The 20,613-nt window shown below is 36.8% G+C and overlaps 1 protein-coding gene across 5 annotated transcripts in view; it reads right to left on the reverse strand.

Annotated features, from left to right (window-relative positions):
- Nucleotides 1-20,613, reverse strand: part of ZFYVE16 (zinc finger FYVE-type containing 16) — a 54,817-nt gene that overhangs the window by 25,591 nt on the left and 8,613 nt on the right. For all 5 annotated transcript variants that reach the window (XM_045999082.1, XM_045999078.1, XM_045999079.1 and 2 more), the window contains 6 exons: nucleotides 14,347-14,454; nucleotides 11,129-13,386; nucleotides 10,148-10,244; nucleotides 7,050-7,211; nucleotides 3,303-3,445; nucleotides 552-930 (listed from right to left, as the gene is read on the reverse strand). In XM_045999082.1, the coding sequence (XP_045855038.1) occupies nucleotides 552-930; nucleotides 3,303-3,445; nucleotides 7,050-7,211; nucleotides 10,148-10,244; nucleotides 11,129-13,386; nucleotides 14,347-14,416 (3,109 nt within the window). In that variant the 5' untranslated portion in view covers nucleotides 14,417-14,454. The remainder of the gene's footprint in view (nucleotides 1-551; nucleotides 931-3,302; nucleotides 3,446-7,049; nucleotides 7,212-10,147; nucleotides 10,245-11,128; nucleotides 13,387-14,346; nucleotides 14,455-20,613) is intronic.

Genomic DNA, 20,613 nt, shown 5'->3' on the forward strand with positions numbered 1-20,613 from the left:
TCAAATAGGTGCTCATCTTTTACATAGGAAACTGAAGCCCAAGGAGATTAACATGCTTCAAGTCATAGATGTATTAAGTAGCAGATGAGAAACTAAAATTCCTAGCTTTGCTGTCCAGTCCAATACTCTCTTTAGGCACTATGCTCCTTTCTTTCTTTAAAAAAAAAAAAAAAAAAAAAAAAGTGCTATGGAGGGGGAGCCTGAGGAAAAAAATGATATGGAGTTAAAACTCTAATAAATGGAAATATTTTTAGGTTTAAGAGTGTATGAGTTTCCCTGTCAAACTAAACTTTTGCCTCATTCTAAATTAGGGACTCAAAATAAGATAAATGAGTCATATTCAACTTAAAAGTTCAGATCTTTTTAGAATTTGGTTTCACATAACAAGACTTTTTGTAAACTAAAGATACCAAGCAACAGTACATATTTCAACCAAACTGTCTTAGCTTAAAAAACATGAATTTCACACGTCACAAAATTTACCAGTACATTCTTTCAAAAAAGAAAGAAAGAAAACCCTCTTTTTAAAATTTAAATAACTATTAACCTACCTGATCCCTTTTCTCCAGATGCAACCAGAAGAGGGGGCAAACTGTCCTCATCATTAGGTAGAAGACTAATCTTGTTGCAAACATTCTTGTCAATACCACACAGTAACCTATAATCTGAAGTACTAGCAACAGGTAAATTGCTGTGAACTAAGACATCAGTAGGACTAGGTGGCCCCTCAACTTCTGCAAAAACATCATCACTTAGTGTAAAAGAACAAGAAGTAGGTAATCCTTCAGTGCCTGTGCTTATAGGCAGTTTTTCCACAGGTGGAACCTGAGAAATAGGACTCCGAATTATCTCATTTCTTGTAATATCTCCTATTTCATTGTTTGCTTTTTCCACCGTAGTAGAATGGGCATGATCCACTGCGCTTACTGTCTGTAAAATATGGAATTAAAAAATCAGTTCATATTCTTTATTCAACTATGAAATGTTGATCTCTATAGCCAAAGATACCTTTATAATAAGAATAACTAAAACCAAAATGGGCTCAGAAGCTCTTCAAAAGCCAACTTTGCTAACAAACAGTACGACTTTGCTCCTTTAAATTCAGAAAAGGTTTAGCTTTACTATATCATATACTTGGGTAGATATTAATGACTTTAATTTTATAGACTAGAAGGAGGAGGCAAGGAGAACCTCAGTATCCTGTACTGTATCACACAGTAAGCAAACTTAGTTGAACCCAACTCTCCTTCAGACAACATTCAAAAAGCCTTGAGTGGGGATAGGTAGCAAGGGACAGATCAGGGTCGGGGGAAGGCAGAAAGGGGAATGGTTAGGAGGCAAAGTGGTAGGTGTATTCCTCAACAGTAACCACAAATAAACACTTCAAACTGGCTTCAGTTAAGCCCCTTTCTTTTTTTTTAATTTTTTATTTATTTCTTATTTTTTAAATAAGCATATAATGTATTTTTATCCCCAGGGGTACAGGTCTGTGAATCACCAGGTTTACACACTTCACAGCACTCACCATAGCACATACCCTCCCCAATGTCCATAACCCCACTCCCCCCTCCAAACCCCCACTCCCCCCAGCAACCCTGTTTGTTTTGTGAGATTAAGAGTCACTTATGGTTTGTCTCCCTCCCAATCCCATCTCGTTTCATTTATTCTTCTCCTATCCCCTAACCCCCCATGTTGCATCTCCACGTCCTCATATCAGGGAGATCATATGATAGTTGTCTTTCTCCGACTGACTTATTTCACTAAGCATGATACCCTCTAGTACCATCCACAAGCCCCTTTCTTTTTAAACTGGGCAAACCTGAGTTAGTATTAAATGAAAAGCATTTATGAACTCAAGTAAAATTTATTAGGCTGTTTAGAACTTTCATTTTGTTAAAATATCAATTGAGGATAGGTGCTTATGGTAATTAGGGCTATTCTGTAAATTCTAGCTCACGAAACCTGACAAACAGCATAGGTTTATATGGTATGTGAAACAGAGCAGGATACATACCTATCTTGTCTAATATATACACACAGGATAAACCAGGCAACTGGCATAGAGTAGATGCTCAGTAAATATCTGTTTACTGAATAAATACATTCCTATTTCATGTATGAATACTCGCTTCTATGAATTTTTTTGCTACTTTACAAGGAAAGTTCTTAGTGGGCTGGGATTCTGTATTACATTATCTTTAACACCTAGCACGTTTGTGTAAATGCAAACATAAATATGCTATTAGATACTTTAGTGAATGTTTAAAAATCATTAAACAAATATTAGTCTGGGCACCTGGGTGGCTCAGTTGGTTAAAGTGCCTGTCTTCAGCTCAGATCATGATCCCAGGGTCCTGAGATCGAGCCCCATGTCCCCACTGGGTTCCCTGCTCAGAGGGGTGCCTGCTTCTCCTGCTCCCTCTGCTGATCCCCCTGCTTGTGCTCGCTCTTTCTCTCAAATAAATAAAATCTTAAAAAATTAAAAACCCCCACAAATATTAGTCTAAATTAAATTACTAAATCTCAGTTCTATTTCCCTATACCAGGGGTTCTTAAAATATGGGTCAGGGTTCTCTGAGGTCCCCAAGACCCTTTCAGGGAGTCATTAGGGTCCTAGGATTTTCTTCATGTAATTTAACCAAACAACATTATCACAACAGACAGAGTGTAGAAGCAGATGTGAGAATCTTTTTATTAAGTCAGACATCAAAGAATTTGGCAAAAATATAAAACAGTGTTATTCCTCTCACTAAAATTTGGTTTAAAATATGGCTCATAAAAATATTATTTCTATTAATATGACTAATTTTAAATTAATTTTTAATTTTTCCAATTTTAATTTAATTAGATAAAAAAATTTATTTATTTTTTAAGTGGGCTCCATGCATGGAGCCCAATGCAGGGCTTGTACTCACAACCCTGAGATCAAGACCTGAGCTGAGATGAAGAGTTGGACACTTAACTGACTGAGCAACCTAGGCCCCCCCCACAATTTTAATTTTAATACGGTAATTATCACTAGGTATGACCCACATAATCTATAGCTCTTTGAAGTTCTCAGTAACTTTATGCTTTTATCCCTTTATGCTTCTAGGAGCATAAAGAGATCTTGAGATCAGTAAGTTTGAGAATCATTACCTTCAACTGACATTAAAAAAGGTAAAATCTATAATATACTCACTACTACATTATATGTTTGTCATTTTAGGAAGGTATTAAAACAAGTACTCTAATAACCACACACGAAATATATTTAAAATAAAATGTTATTAAATTAACAAGTCATTCTTTAGATTCCTTACCAAGGGCATATCAGGTAAGAGAGGGCTCATGTCTTCAGAACATCTTTTATTTCCAGATGATAATTTTGTTGTATCTGCAACTTCACCATTGGGTAGTATACCATCTGCGAACCATACTCTCTTCTGTTCTTTGGAGCATAATCCTAGAATCAGTTTAAAAAGTAAAGCACTTCAATTTGGTATACTGCAATGGTTTAATACTAAATCAATCGGGAAATGTTTTCAAAACCTTTTTGCTATCCACTGGCAAGACCTGCCTTCTCAGGGCTGCAAAGGCCTAGAGAAGTGGCCTTTTGTGATTCATCTAGCTGGCATGGAAGTCTTTTCCTTTTTTTATACAAAAGGCAGGAGTAACCCTAGGAATCACATATTCAGAAATAGAGTGGATAGGAAAGGTTATATCTTTAAGACACTGGGGGCAGGTTTAAAATAGTGGGGCACCTGGGTGGCTCAGTGGATTAAGCCGCTGCCTTCGGCTCGGGTCATGATCTCAGGGTCCTGGGATCGAGCCCCGCATCGGGCTCTCTGCTCCACAGGGAGCCTGCTTCCTCCTCTCTCTCTGCCTCTCTCTCTGCCTGCCTCTCTGCCTACTTGTGATCTCTCTCTCTGTCAAATAAATAAATAAAATCTTTAAAAAAAAAAAAAAAAAGACACTGGGGGCAGGTTTAAAGCCCGTATTACTAGGTAGTGAGTGAAGAATGAATAAACTTTAAAGACAAGTGCACAAGGTAAAAAAATGTAGACTGGAAGATGACAGATAAGCAAAGAAAAACATGGGAAGAACAGAAAAAAGTATAAAAGGACTAAAAAAGATATAGGATCACTTGTGCATCAGAGGTCATTTTCTTAAAATTCTTTATTTAAATTAGATCATTTCTTCTTTTTAATGTACTTAATAAGAGAAACATGATATTTTTTGTTTTTATAATGTAGATACAGAACTTTAATATTTTCCTCCAAAATCTGGAGGAAGTAAGTAGGTATCAGAATAAATATGTGTTCTCTTTTGTTACTAAGCATCCATCCACAGAGGAAAGTTATGAAAAGAGGCGCCAGATGGTTTTAGGACAATATAAAAATCAAAGGATCAACATCTGCCTTCCAGAACACAATACAGATAACACTGAGAAAATTGGAATTACATACAATTTTTGCAATATGGGTAGACATACTAAATAAGGTATCTTTCATATATTTGCAATCCTTTTGTAATTTAGTAATTTAGGATGTCAATATGAAAGAACATGTAAATTAAAAATAATTTTTTTTTGGTTGTTGGTTTTTTTTTTTTAATGTATTTATTTGACAGAGAGAGAGATCACAAGTAGGTACAGAGGCAGGCAAAGAGAGAGGGGGAGCAGGCTCCCCACTGAGCAGAGAGCCCAATGCGGGGGCTCAATCCCAGGACCCTGAGACCGTGACCTGAGCTGAAGGCAGAGGCTTAACCCACTTAGCCACCCGGGTGCCCTGGTTGTTTTATTTTTTAAGATTTTATTTATTTATTTTTCAGAGAGAGATCGAGCAAGCACAAGCAGGGGGAGTGGCAGGCAGAGGGAGAAGCAGGCTCCTCACTGAGCAAGGAGCCTGATAATGGGACTTGATCCCAGGGCAGAAAAGCAGAAGCTTAAAACTAACTGACTGAGCCACTCATGTGTCCCAAGGACATGTAAATATTTTTAAAGCATATTTATTCATTTTAGGGTTATAACATATAGCCATATATGCTGAATCTCCTTATCTAAGTTATAATGACAGAATATAGCTACATTAGATAAAATGAAATCCAAAGTAATTATCAGAAGTATCTGTATTTGTTTTTAACTGACATTTACAGTTATTTTCTGGCAAGTTAGAGACTAATAGTTTGTATTTTAAAATGTACACACGGTTGGTTGGGGCGCCTGCGTGGCTCAGTCACTTAAGCAGCCAACTCTTGGTTTTAGCTCAGGTCACTGTCTCGGGTTCCTGAGATTAAGCCCACTTTGGGCTCCACACTCAGTGGGGCATCCTAAGAGATCAGGGCACGCTGAGAGAGAGGATTCTCTGTCTCCCTCTGGCCCTCCCCCTCCTTGCTCATTCTCTCACTCTCTAAAATAAATAAATAAATCCTTAAAAAAAAAAGTATACAGGCATTACTGAAGGTCCTAAATTACAACAGATTATATAAAAAGAACAGAGAGCCCAAAAATTTTTAAATAGATTAAAGAAAACATATTGTGTTAAAATATACGTTTAAAAACAGATTTTTAAAGAAAGGGAGGTATGCCAGTTATTTACCTATTGTCTCTCAAACCCAAGCCCACCCTTTTATAAGGTGCTCTGTGATGCCATGTCAAAGTTTGGAAAAGTACATCTCCCAGACCCCCTTGCTGGCTGGCTCTGGTCACGTTCTGCCAAGAGCACTGGTGAGAGACTTGAAGCTGGGAAGAGAAAGAATTCTGTTTCTAATTCCTGCCAGGATCCTTGCAGCAGTGGTACCACCAGATATAGGTGCATGCCCTGTGATTTGCAGTACTCCAAACATCAAGGCTGGAATACTCCTTCATTCAACTAAACACCATCCTATGAAGCCCCTTGATGGTTCCAGCATTTGCTATTTGGTGTTCTTCCAGAAATCGTAACACCAGCCACACCCTGAATCCCAGGTCTGAGAACCAAACACCTCTTAGTACTCCGTAACTGAGTTCTAGAATATTGCCTTCTACCTTTCATTACTCCAACCCTAGGAGCAGTGGTTGCTTCCAATAGTTAGTAATCTCTGACTCACTCTCTGAGCTGCTCTTCCAACCTTCTAACACACATACATATCAGTTCCCTGTACCAAATTCTTATTTTGTGCAATTTTATTTTTTTCAGTGTTGCAAGATTCATTGTTTATGCACCACACCCAGTGCTCCATGCAATACGTGCCCTCCTTAATACCCACCACCAGGCTCACCTAATCCCTCATCCCTCTCCCCTCCAAAGCCCTCAGTTTGTTTCTCAGAGTCCACAGTCTCTCATGCTTCATCTCCCCCCCAATTTCCCCCAGTTCACTTTTCCTTTCCTTCTCCTAATGTCCTCCTAACGTTATTCCTTATGCTTTACAAGTAAGTGAAACCATATGATAATTGACTCTCTGCTTGGCTTATTTCACTCAGCATAATCTCCTCCAGTCCCATCCGTGTTGATACAAAAGTTGGGTATTCATCCTCTCTGATGGAAGCACAATATTCCATTGTATATATGGACCATATCTTCTTTATCCACTCGTTTGTTGAAGGGCATCTTGGCCTTTCCACAATTTGGCAATTGTGGCCATTGCTGCTACGAACATTGGCGTACAAATGGCCCTTCTTTTCACGACCTCTGTATCCTTGGGGTAAATACCCAGTAGTGCAATTGCAGGGTCATAGGGTAGCTCTATTTTTAATTTCTTAAGGAATCTCCACACTGTTTTCCAAAGTGGCTGCACCAACTTGCATTCCCACCAACAGTGTAAGAGAGTTCCCCTTTCTCCACATCCTAACACTTGTTTCCTGTCTCATTAATTTCGGCCATTCTAACTGGTATAAAGTGGTATCTCAATGTGGTTTTGATTTTAATCTCCCTGATGGCTAATGATGATGAACATTTTTTCATCTGTCTGTTAGCCAAATTCTTTCCGGTATCTACTCTGGTCTCTCTGTCTTCACTAAACCTTATCAAACTAGAAATTCCATTAAAAAATTATCTTTAGTCTGAGACATATCATTTTCTTCTAGTTACCTTCAACATTTGGTTGTTTAAGTGCTGAGATCGGTAAAGATGTAGGTGAAGGTATACTGGATGTTTGGGTCTCCTGAAGAGGCTGGATGGTGGCACATTCATCAGAATGATTAGATTTAAGATTAGAACCAGTTGGACTCATCATCCTTTCAAATGCTTGAGCTAGAAAGGGAAAAAAATATTAAAATATTGAAATACTTTTGAACTTCAAAATAAATTATGATAAATTATCTATTTTTCAAGTTGTGAGGAGAAAGAAATCAATGGCTAAGCAAGAAGAAGTAGTACTTGGCAAAGATTATGTCCTTTCTCCAGTTGGCAGCACTCCACTTCAGTATAAGCTACCAATTAATTACTTCAATATTATATTTGGCTAACATTTATCTACTATTTAATATGACTGTCTCTATTTTTGTCCTTGTACTCCTACAGTCTATTTACAACACAGTTCAGAGTGATTTCTTAAGACATAAACCCTATCACATCATTCCTCTGTTTAAAATCTTTTAATGGCTTCCCAAGTGGAGTGAAGATTTCAGTTGTTACAGTGGCTCTCAAAACCCTACGTAGTCTATATCTCTATCTCCTCTGCCTTCCCACTCAGCTCTCTCTCTGACCTCATCTCTCACTACTATCCCACTTGTTCATTATGATCCAGCCATCCAGACCTCCTGGTTCTTCAACAAGTCAAGCAAGCACTCACTTAGTCTTTGCTCTTGCTGTTCTGTTTGGACTGTTCTTCCCATTAAAAACTCACATAGCTTTATTCTCTCACTTCAGGTCTCTGCTCACATGTCATATTATCATAAAGCCTAACTCTGCCTATCATTAAAAAATGCTACCTCTTGGGGCACGTGGGTGGCTCAGTGGGTTAGGCCTCTGCCTTCGGCTTGGGTTATGATCTCAGAGTCCTGAGATGGAGCCCCGCATTGGGCTCTCTGCTCTGCGGGGAGCCTGCTTCCCCCTCTCTCTCTGCCTGCCTCTCTGCCTACTTGTGGTCTCTGTCAAATAAATAAATAAAATCTTAAAAAAAATACAACTCTTGCCACCAATCTGTTACTATCTATCCCTCTTCTACTCTACTCTAATTTAGGATATTATCACCATCTGATATTGTCTTTGCTTACTGTCTACCTCTCCCCACACACCTAAGCTCCATGAAATAAGCTCCATGAGAACAGGAGTATATTCTGTTCACAGCTGAACTCCAAAATGCAAAATAGTGCTTGAATACTGCTGAATAATTTTTCATCCAAATGACATGGCACAGCACTGTTAGCTTTCCCCTCATTATTTTCTCCAAACCAATCTGCTATAAATGTCACCACTGCTAAAGTAAGCCTCCTTGAGTACCCCTGAATGACAGCACTGTCATGAAATAGCTTTAACTCACGAAATAAAATCCATATACCTTACCCTGGGTTTTGAGTAATGTCCAACTTGCCCCAAATCTGCCTAATGGCACTCACATGCAAGATTCCCTGAAACTTATACAGTCTCAGCACAACTTCCTCATTATCCATAATCTCTAATTAAACTATCTTTTCTTTTAATCCTTCATGGAATTTGTCTTACAAACCTTGAGCCATCTTTCTCATCTTATTTAATAACATTATTTTAAATGATCACTTCTACCATCTTCCAGCCTAAGGCTGATATTAAAATAACTGGTATTTGTTTTTTTGTGGTATAGAAATTCGTGTTAAATAGAACCCTAAGTGAAAACACACTATAAGATATCATAACACAATAAATAAAACAGACAACTAGATAACCAAATTCATTCCAAGATATTTTCTTTGATAAACCAAAGCATGATCTCAAAATCCTACTGAGTCTCTTTCATGACTATACCTTCTCCTCTCCTGGACCCTTACAGTTAAAATGTTTTAATGTTCACCCAAAAATCTGAACTCAAATAATGTTTCAAATCTTAATGGCTAATTATTTTCAAGTGGGGAGGGAGAATTATGTGGGAACTTGCTCTCATATTTCTGAATTCCAGCAGGTTGTCTGGCTAATAGCCCCAGCAGGCTTCTAGACTACTGAAATAGCACAGGAAAAAAACAAAACAACTATAAAGTCTTAAACTAATCTCTTCATAAACAAGGTTGGTAAGATGGAAATATAAAAAGTTTACACCCTATTATCTTCCAGAGCAGAGGTCAACAGCAGGGAGAAAAGCAGCTTACCTCAGGCTAATAGACTCACATCAGAGCTTTTTGAAGAATTGCTGAAAAAATTTATCTTCATTCAAAAGAGAAAAACAAATTATTATCAGGTATTTATTCTCCTGGCTAACAGGAAGCAGTACCTGAGCTACTATACAGGTCTGGTATTGAAAAGTCCCAAGTACTATTTGCTGAGAATTAAACTGTTAACAAATCTTTGAAAATGCCAAGTACTTGAAAGGCTCTTTGAGGGAAAAAACCCACAATACGATGCACACACACACACACACACACACACTCTGTGAGAACACAAATAAGACCACCCAGATTATTGCTGATAATGGTAGCTAAGCTAGGGAGCCAAAAACAATGGGAAATACATACAAACAAAATTCCAAAATTGAGAAGGGAAAAAATATATGAGACAAAATGTGCCAATACTGTTACAGTCCTATGAACTTATCTATAAAGTCATAAATATTATTACCTTATTTTGCATTCCCACCTTAGGGTATAATTTTCAAAAAGGTGGGAACTATTATCTTGCTTTATGCTATTAATTTATAACACTGAATTCTATTTATTGTTAAGTATTCTGTAAATTTTTAGATTAAGATGATAAAGATGGCAATGATGATGACAAAACAAATAGGAAGATGAAATGCAGCATTTAGGGACTTGGTACCTGTTAAAAGTTAATGAACTGCCACTCCAGAAACTGAATGCTTCCTTTCCAGATTGGTAGTATTAATTGTGAGAGTAGAACAAAAAGAAGAGAAACCAAGCCATGGGATGTCCCACCTAAGCCAGATAAGTCAACACTAGGTCCTCGCCTTAAGAAAATAAAGAAGTTTATCTTTGTCACAATCCAGTTGTTTTTAAGATATATTCAATTACTGGAAGAAAATATGTCAGGTTAATACTCACCTTTACTAATAGTCTCAAAGCAGACTACACATACTCTTGCTTCCTTTTCCAGATATTGTAGTTTACATTTCCTATTACAACAGACACCACAAAATACCTATAAAGAATAAAATATCAAATTTGGTTTTGTGTGAACCATGTTTATACCTATGGAAGGCAGGGGAAGAGGCGGCCCAAAATCTAATTAACCAAACACCATTTTTCTGATTACCTAAATAATTTTTCTAATCACTATAATCACATATAGTTATTAAAATGATTCTTGTTATACTTCAGTGAGATTTCTGCAATTTAAAATTGTGTCTCTGACAAGAAGAATTCCTTTAAATCAATTCTGTTAATTAGAAAAGAACAAAAATAAGTTTATAAATTTAAAAAGCTTCCTGTGGTCCTTTATTTAAAACTTTTAAAAGCAGAATATTATTATTTTTCTAAAAGAGAGGAGGGTTGATCTGAGACCAACATAATACTGGATATTGCTGAATAAAAAATGCAATGTTATTTCTATAGGCAACCCTTAGAGTTTATAGACAAAGCAATCAGAATGCAAACAAGGTCAGCTTCAGCATTCTGAAGCTGTGGTAGCCAATATGCTTTTTCCCCCTCTATGTTTCCCTAGATATAGACTGTAGCACTAACTGCAGAGTGGTCTTGAAATTAATCCAATGACACAGGGGGATATGACTGAATTTGGGACATCTCATGTGTTAATGTTAGAGGGATAAAGGCATATTCTTAGATATCACAAAAACTAGTAATTAGCATTCCTCATTTCCAAGTATATTATATTCAAGACAAGGTGACATTCATTCACCCTTAAACAATCTGTAAAATGACAGTGCTTTATATATTTCCATGTAGGTGAAAAATGATTTTAAACTAGCCAAAACTTCTAATCATCTCTTAATCAGCTTTTCTGTCACATTAAATTTCACTTAAAATGTCTAAAAAGAATAAAAGACAAAGATTTTTATAACTCACTTTCCCACATGCTCGGCAGTGGTGTCGCCGTTTTGTAAAAGTAAATTTGACTTGGCAGTTCATACAGTTTGGAGCTTCTGAATCAGGAACCCAAGTAGGTTGTTTCTGGCCCAAAACCATGCCTTCTTTGCAAGTGTTTACAGGTAGAGACTCTTCATTCACAGTTACAAAACTGGATCCACCTTCAAAATTACTTTCTATATCGATGTAATTAGAGTTGAAGCTAACCTGAGGATCAGTTGTAGAATCGGTAGTACAAGTGGTTGGAACAATCATATTTGCTATGCTGGGCTCACTTTCAGGCATATTTGGAACATCTGGTTTATTTGATTCCTTTGAACCCCTTGGTCTTGATGGAATGTTAAACAACTGCTTTGGTCTGGCCCCTCCAACATGAACAGATTGACTGTTAATATCAGAGACTGATAATTCATTTGTAATCTCAGGTTTACTGTTAGATAACCCTTGTTTAACTGGAATTGTACTTTTTTCCCCTAAAGAAAGGCCACCGTTTTCTGTAGTAGTCTGTTTATCAACTGTTTCACAAATCATATTAGTGGCAGGACTTTCTCCAGTAGCGCCTGTTTCAGCATTGAAATACGTATTACTGACGTTCCTGTCATCTGGGCCTTTCATGTCTATCTGATTCATTTGCGATTTTGAGTCATTCACACTTTCTTCAAACGATTTTATGTTACTGGTCTGAAGATACTGTTCAGTCAGAAAGGCATCAAGTTCAGCATCACTAATTAGTGCACCACTTTTCATGCCTTCATCAATATTAAAGTAATCTAAGTCTTGCCCATCGATATCATTGCCTGAAAAAGGGAGACTACCACAATGATCAGGAAACTCTAGGGCATTAGCACCAGAAGGCTCCATCTGAGATTCTGTAGCTGTAGAAGAATTTGCATTACCAGGGTGATCCAAAGACTCAACTGTGATTATCATCAGGTTGGACTCTACCTTTCTATTTCCCACCTGTTCCATTATGTTTTTACATTTTTCCTGTTTCAAAACATTAGTCTCCTCCAATGGTTCCCCACCCAGAATAACACTCTTCTGTATTTCTTCATGCACTGGCACTGCATCTTGTGTGTTGTCTTTATGTTCATTCTGTGGTAGACAATCACCATGTGCTTTACTTTCAATTAATGATCCACACAAAGACCCAGGTACTGGAAGACAGATCAGTGAGGAGTATACCTCTTCAACTGAAACATGTAGAGTTGGGGAGGAATCTTGAGTTACATCTTGATTATCACCTTTAAGATCTACATCTCTTGAGCCTTCTTTTGCAGACTGTTTTATAACTATAGCAGTCCTATCTTCCTGAAAGGAAAAGTCTGGTAATTTGAAACTTTCATCTTTTGCATTTGAATCATTTAAGTATAAATCTTCATTTTTTGGAAAACTGCAAGGCAAAGCACTCGTGCGGTCTCCTTCTACTAAACATTCTGTGGCAGCTATGACTGCCACATCTATTTCCTCTTTTACCAAACCATTATCAGCTTTCAGTAATTCACATGGCTGGTCCTTGTGTTGTAGGCTGTCTTTGGCATCAAACATTTTGGAACTTTGTTGAGTCAAAGCAGATGGCATGTTAAAGTCAACAACTGGTTCTAACTGATTAAAGATCTTTTTATCCTTTAAATTCTCTTTCACACTGTAATTACATGAATCTGAAGTTGCTGTATCTACTTTTGTACCCAATTCTTCAGCCTCACTAATTTCTCTGTTTTGTAATTCAGAGTTGACATCATTCTGTTCCTCTCTGACAGTATTATCATCATGGTCCGCTGAAGAAGCACAAAGAGTTTCTGACACTGAAGATAAATCCAATCCAATCAAAGAATCTGCACTAGACTTAAAATCATCTGGCAGTAACTGTTTAATATCTTCTTCACTATTAGTTACATGAACTAAGTTACCCATGTCACTTATCAGATCACAGACAGGTTTACTACATCGTCCCATATAGAGAGGCTGCATTTCATGTGAAGTGCCACCATCCACAGAAGAAAGGAGATCAAGTCCTGTTACATTTTTTTCATTTTGTATGGAAGCTAGTCCCTCAAGTGTTTTGTTAAGGGAAATCTGATTTGTTTCATAGCATGTTTCTGATGAGGCACAACAATTAATGCATTGTTGATCCTTTGGTAGCAGTGAAGTCAGCTGTGAGGAAGCCAACTCTGAAGAAACTGAACAGTGGTTAGAATCATATGCGTTTTGCTCATCTTGGCGATAATCTTGTTCATCTAATTAAAACAGAGATATGTTATTCAGGAAAGCCAAAGCAAAATTATCACAAATACGTTTTTTAAGACTCCTAATCTAACTAAACTTTTGTTTAGATCAGAAATAGATTACTCTCTTACGAAATGATAATAACCTCAAAAAGTAGTTTTATTTAAACTACTTGGGGTTTTTACTTTTCAGTGTAGATGTCACAGTGTGATAGAAGTTCCACTCAAAATAACTCAGTTGCACTATAAAAACCAGACTGAGGAAGAGCTGAAAAACAATCTAACCTCTTGGTTCTCTCTCTGGTTTCCTAGTCTTCATCATTAGATGAGTAAAATATCTCTCATATTAATGAAATACCAGTTTATGTAAAGTTTTCAAGCTGCTTTTAGCTGGCTCATATGTTGATTTTTTTTTTTTTTAAAGATTTTATTTATTTACCCGACAGAGAGAGATCACAAGCAGACAGAGAGGCAGGCAGAGAGAGAGAGAGAGGGAAGCAGGCTCGCCGCCGAGCAGAGAGCCCGACGCGGGACTCGATCCCAGGACCCCGAGACCACGACCCGAGCCGAAGGCAGCGGCCCAACCCACTGAGCCACCCAGGGGAAGCAGGCTCCCCTCTGAGCAGAGAGCCTATGCGGGGCTAAATCCCAGAACCCTGAGATGATGACCTGAGCCGAAGGCAGAGGCTTAACCCACTGAGCCACCCAAGCCCCTCATATGTTGATTTTAAAGGTCTTTTAGTTAAATTTGTATCTGTAGAGAAAACTTTTACTTTCTTTTTCTATTTCTGGCTATTGGTTCTATTCAGTATAAGAAGAGACTAGTATGTTATAATGAAATGTGAACTTAACACAATATAACCATGTGACCAAAACTGAAACCAAATTTTGCTAAGAGTACTCTATATCTGGGATAACTGAATCACAGACACTTAAAATTTCTTTAGTATCAAAAATTAAAAACCAACAAACCTGGATTCTGTTCAAAGTCATCAAGGAGTTTGTCCAAGTCACTGACTGCTGCCTTAAAATAACTGTCCATCCTCTTGTACACTTATTCAGAATTTAATCTGTATATGCCTAGAAAATAAAAAGTTATGAAAGTTTAATTCTCTAACATATAAATATTATGCCATCTACTGAATACCAAGAAACATAAGAAAAAGATACAAATTGCTTTGAGTAATCTATAATTTATTGGGGAAACTGCCTCCTTATATACAAAATGACATGAAAACCAACTGTAACAACATAACATACATACATACACTACTGTAAATTTTAAAAGACTAATCTAAATAACTCATGTTACATTAAGTTACATAAGTCAAAGAAGAATTCATAATTGAAAGTTAAAAATAGTTATAAGTACCATATACCAAATATAAGACAAAAATATAAAACATACTATATACAAATAAAAATACTTCATACAAAAACTTGTGGGATTCAGCAGAAGTGGTACTTCAAATGCTTAGAGCTTTAGACGCTTGTATCAGAACAGAAAAAAGATTAAAGACTAATAAACTAAGAGCAGGAGTTAAAGAAATAGAAAATGAACATACGAAAGAGGTACAAATAAGTTAGTTTCACAAATAAAGTAGATAAACAACTCCGCAAATGAGCCTGAGACACCTTAAAGGAATCTATCAATGACTAAAGGGATAAAATCAAAAGGGCAAGGAGCTAATTGATGGGGGGGATCTTACTGTCTTAAATGGGACAACCAAATATCAAATGAATGAAGGCTACAAAGTACTGAACACAAATCAAATAGATAAAAAACCAAGAGATCACAATGATACTAAAAACAAAAACAAATAACACCACTCATTAGAGGGTTGCCAGGGCACAAACTCATTACTCTGATAGTTCATATATTAAGGGAAAAGAGCCAATAATTTATCCACCCCTTTATTTACAAAATGTACTTTAGAATAATAAAGTAGCTGCTGAGGGAAATTTCTTTAGATAAGAATTCCAATTAATAAATACAGATGGGTATTAAAATTTTAAAAATTATCTCTTGGAAATCCTTAATGCAACTAACGGACTAGGCAATGGTTATCAATATATTCTAGAAGTGTGAGATGAAAGGTTGGAGGGTAACTTTATAATGGTGGTAATAGACAAACACATCTGACTTCCACTAATCAATTTTACCATCAATAAATGTGGAAGACCCAAACATTATGTGCCTGGTGTGGAAGCTACAACATCACATATAATGTATTCCTGCCTAAAAAAACTGAACCTAAATCTAATCAAGCATTTAGGACTGCGTATTTATAGGAAGTTCAAGCATAGAGGGACAAGTTAGGTGATACCAAAATAAAGCAATCAGCCAGACCCAGAAAGTGAAACACTCTACAGCAATGTCCCTCACATGGTCTTTGGCGAATGATCTTTTTTAAAAAAAAATTTTTCCAATCTGTTCCATACTGTTACCTTTGTAAAGCTCAATAAAACAATACAAATTTTGCAGTAATACATACAAACAAAAACCAGACATTATGAAGCACATGTAAACAGTTGCCTGGGGTGAGGAATAGTAAGAAGTGAGAAAAAAAAGAACGAACAAATGAGAGTGTTTTACAAGATAGCTGCCATAAACTGAAAATACTTGAGGTCCAGAAAAAATAAGGATACTTTAAAGTGAGTTAAATAGATGTAACATAGCTTAAGAGAGACCTGAATGAACTGGAAAATCTAGCTGAAGAAATGACCTAAAATGTAGCCCAGAAAGACAAGAAAGAGGAAAACATAACAGGTGAAAAGACATGGATGGAAGAAATCATCCATCATGGGAATGGAGTCCCATACAGAAGCTACAGAGCATGAAACAAGGATGCTTGAAAACATAATCCTAGGAATTTTTCTACAATTGATGAAAAACACAACTCAACAGATACAGGTAACTCATCCAAGCAATTTAAATAAAGAGAAATTCACAAGTGGCCACTCTGTAGTGAAACTTTTGTACTCCAAAGATTGAGTACCCTTAGGAAAAGGTTATCTTAAAAGGAAAATAATTATGCTGGCAACAGGTAAACTTCAGAAGAATTTTCAGTAACAATGGTATGTCATCCTGACTTAACAGAGCACATTACTTCTTTTACCTCTGTTTTTAAATTCTGGTTATATCCTATTAATAGTATACAAAAACACAGACACCAAAACAAACAAAAGGAACCTGGAGAAAAAGACAATGCAGGAAACAGAAGAAAACTTCAAAGAAACTTATTAATATTCTCAGAAACATAACAATGCAACTATGACACAAGGATGGTAAGCCACAAATAAAGAATACATGGAGAGGGAAAAAGTGATCATGGAAAGTGATAGCAAAAATTTTAAAATTCAAAGTGGAGCTTGTTGGATGCAGTGAAAGCAGTGCTTAGAGGAGTATTTATGACTTAAGTGCACAGGTTAAAAAAAGAAAGATCTAAAAATCAATTGTCTAAGTTTCCGCCTTGGAAAACTAGAAAAAGGAGAGCAAGGAGAACTAAACAAGTAGAAACAAAGATGACAACAGAAAAGAAACCAATAGACAAATAGAAAAAAAAAAAAAAACAAAAAAAAAACACTGAAACCAAAAACTCTTTTCTTTGGAAGAAAATCAGTAGAATGAATAAACTAGGCTGGGGTGCCTGGGTGGCTCAGTGGGTTGGGCCTCTGCCTTTGGCTCGGGTCGTGGTCCCAGGGTCCTGGGATCGAGCCCCGCGTTGGGATCTCTGCTCGGTGGGGAGCCTGCTTCCCCCTCTCTCTCTGCCTACTTGTGATCTCTGTCTGTCAAATAAATAAATAAAATCTTAAAAAAAAAAAAACAACTAGGCTAATCAAGAAAAGAGAGAAACACAAATTACCAATATCAGAAACAAAGGGGGAATATAACTACTGATGCTATGGACACTTAAAGGAAAATAAAGGAATATTATTAACAACTCTATGCCCACAAACTTGATAATCAGATGAAATGAACCAATTCCTTGGGAGACACAAACTACCAAAACTCACACAGGAAAAAACAGATAACCCATGGGATGCCTGGGTGGCTCAGTCAGTTAAACGTCCGCCTTCCACTCGGGTCATGATCCTACTCTGCAAGGGGCCTACTTCTCCCTCTCCCTCTGCCTCCTGCTCTCCTTGCTTATGCACTCTCTCTCTGACAAATAAATAAATAAAATCTTAAACAAAAAAGAAAAAGAAACAGATAACCCAACAGCCCTGTCTCTATTAATGAAATGGAACCAATAATTAGTAATCTTCCATAAAACAAATAACTGGATCCAGGTGGCTTCACTGGTGAATTTTACCAAACATTTAAGGAAGGAAGAAAAATATATTTCATAATCTCTTTCAGAAAAAGGAAGCAGAGGGAACCCTTCCTAATTCACTTATAAGACCAGCATTACTCTAATACCAAAACCAAATAAAAACATTACAAGAAAGGCAAACTACAGACCAATATTGCTCATGAACACAGACATAAAAATCCTCAGCAAAATATTAGCAAGTAGAATCCAACAACGTATAAAAAGAACTATACACGACAACCAAGTGGGATTTATCCAGGTATGCAAGGTTGGTTCAACCTTATATTAATTAATTAATATAATTAATTATATTAATTAATATAATTACCATATCAACAGGATAAGAAGAGTTATATAATCATATTGATGGATGCAAAAAAAAAAATGGCATCTGACAACCTAACACCTGCTCATGATTAAAAACTCTCGGCAAATTATGAGCAGAGGGGAACTTCTTCAATTTGATGAAGAGTATTTAAAAAGTATCTACTGCTAACATTATACATTATGATGAGAAACCGGATGCCTTTCCACCAAAGACTGGGATCAAGGAAAGGATATTTTCTCTCACAACTCCTACTCAACATAGTACTGAAATGAAACACACGCCCTCCTCCCAGTGCAACAGGAAAAGGGAATAAAAAGTACACCATTTGGAAAGGAAGAAATACAATTGTCTCTATTTGCAATAACATGATTTTCAATGTAGAAAATCCTCAAAACTCATCCCCTGAAATAGAGTAATGAATACAGCATGGACATAGGATACAAAGTTAATAACAAATATCAAATGCATTCCTATATATGAGCAAGTAACAACTGGAATTTAGAATTTTTAAAAAAATGCCATTTATGATAGCACCTCAAAAAAATTAAATACTTAGGTATAAACTTAATAAAATATATACAGGACCTATATGTGGAAAGCTACAAAATACTGATAAAAAAAATCAAAGATCTAAATAAATGGGAGATATATTCTATTGTCAGGGATAGGTAGACTCAGTATTGTCAAGATGTCAGTTCTCAGTGCAACCCAATCAAGATGTTAGCAAGCTATTTTGTAGGACTCAGGAAACTCAAAATTCTCAAGTGTATATGGAAAAGATGACAGAATAGCCAACATAATGCTGAAAAAGAAAAGCAAATTGGGACAACTCACTCTGATTTTAGATTTAGAAGGCTACAATAATCAAGGTAACATACTACTGGCAAAAGAACAGACATATAGATCAATGGAAATGAACAGAGAGCTGGGAAATAGACCCACACAAATACCGTCAATGCATCTTTGACAAAGGGGCAAAGGCAATTCAAAGGAGAAAGGCTGGTCTTTTCAACCAGTGGTGCTGAGAAAACTGGACTTCCCTATGCAAAAATATGAGCCTAGATACAGACCTTACACCTGAATGTTTTTAAAATAGATAACAGACCTAACTGTATTTAAGATGGATAAGAGATCTAAATGTAAAGTGCAATATTGTTAACACTTCTTGAGGAAAACATAAGAGAAAATCTACATTTAGCTTGGGTTTGATGATGAGTTTTTAAATGTAAAAATGGCATGATCCATGAAAAAAAATGATTACGCTGGACCTTTTTTTTTAAAAGATTTTATTTATTTATTTGACAGAGAGAGAGATCACAAGTAGGCAAGAGGCAGTCAGAGAGAGAGCGGGAAGCAGTCTCCCCGCCGAGCAGAGAGCCCGATGTGGGACTCGATCCCAGGACCCCGAGATCATGACCTGAGCCGAAGGCAGAGGCTTAACCCACTGAGCCACCCAGGTGCCCCACGCTGGACCTTATTAAAATTAAAAACATCTGCTCTGAAAAGTGCACTGTTAAGAGAATGAGAGGAAAAGCCACATCCTGGACGATATTTGCAAAATACCTATCTGATAAAGGACTTGTATCCAAAGTCTATAAAAAACTCCTAATGTTAAATAATTAGAAAACCAACGATCCAATTAAATGGGCAAAAGTTCCACACAGACACCTCACCGAAGAAGATACACAATTATCAAAGAAACATATGATAAAATGCTCCATATCATTTGTCTTTAGGGACTACAGATTAAAACAATGATACTATTTTACTTCAATTGCAATGGCTAAAATCCAAACAACTGACAAATGCTGCAAGGGTGCCAATCAGCAGGAACTCTATTTACTTCTGGTGGGAATGCAAAATGGTATAACCAGTTTGGAAAACAGTTTGTCTCTTACAAAACTATAGTCTTACTATATGATCCAGCATTCATACTACTAGATATTTACCCAACTGATTTATAAAGATTTATGTCCACACATGAACTTAGGTGTGATTGTTTATAATGGCTTTATTTATAAGGGCCAAAATTTGGAAGTATTCAAAACGACCTCCAGTAAGTAATAGATAAATAAACTGTGTTACATTCATGCAACGGAATACTATTCAGTGATATAAAGAAATGAGCTAACAAGCCACAGAAAGACATAGTTTTAAATATGTATTGCTATGTAAAAGAAGTCCATTTTTAAAAATCTACACCCTGGGGCCACCTGGGTGGCTCAGTCAGTTAAGCGTCTGCCTTTGGCTCAGGTCATGATCTCAGGGTCCTGGAACTAAGCCTCGAGTTGGGCTCCCTGCTCAGCAGAGTCTGCTTCTTCCTTTGCCCCTCCCCCACTGCTTATGCTTGCCCTCTGTCAAATAAATAAAAATTTTTTTTTTAATCTACACACTGTACGTAGGACTCCTGAGTGGCTCAGTTGGTTAAGCATCTAATCTCTTGGCTCAGGTCAGGATCTCAGGGTCATGAGCTTAAGCCCTGTATTGGGTGCCATGCTGGGTGGGAGCCTGCTTAAGATTCCCTCAGCCCTTCCCCAGCTGCTTGCTCACTCTCTATCTACAACAAAAACAAACCAATAACCATCTACATACCAT

This window comes from Meles meles, chromosome 3, assembly GCF_922984935.1.
Source record: "Meles meles chromosome 3, mMelMel3.1 paternal haplotype, whole genome shotgun sequence".
Taxonomy (NCBI): domain Eukaryota; kingdom Metazoa; phylum Chordata; class Mammalia; order Carnivora; family Mustelidae; genus Meles; species Meles meles.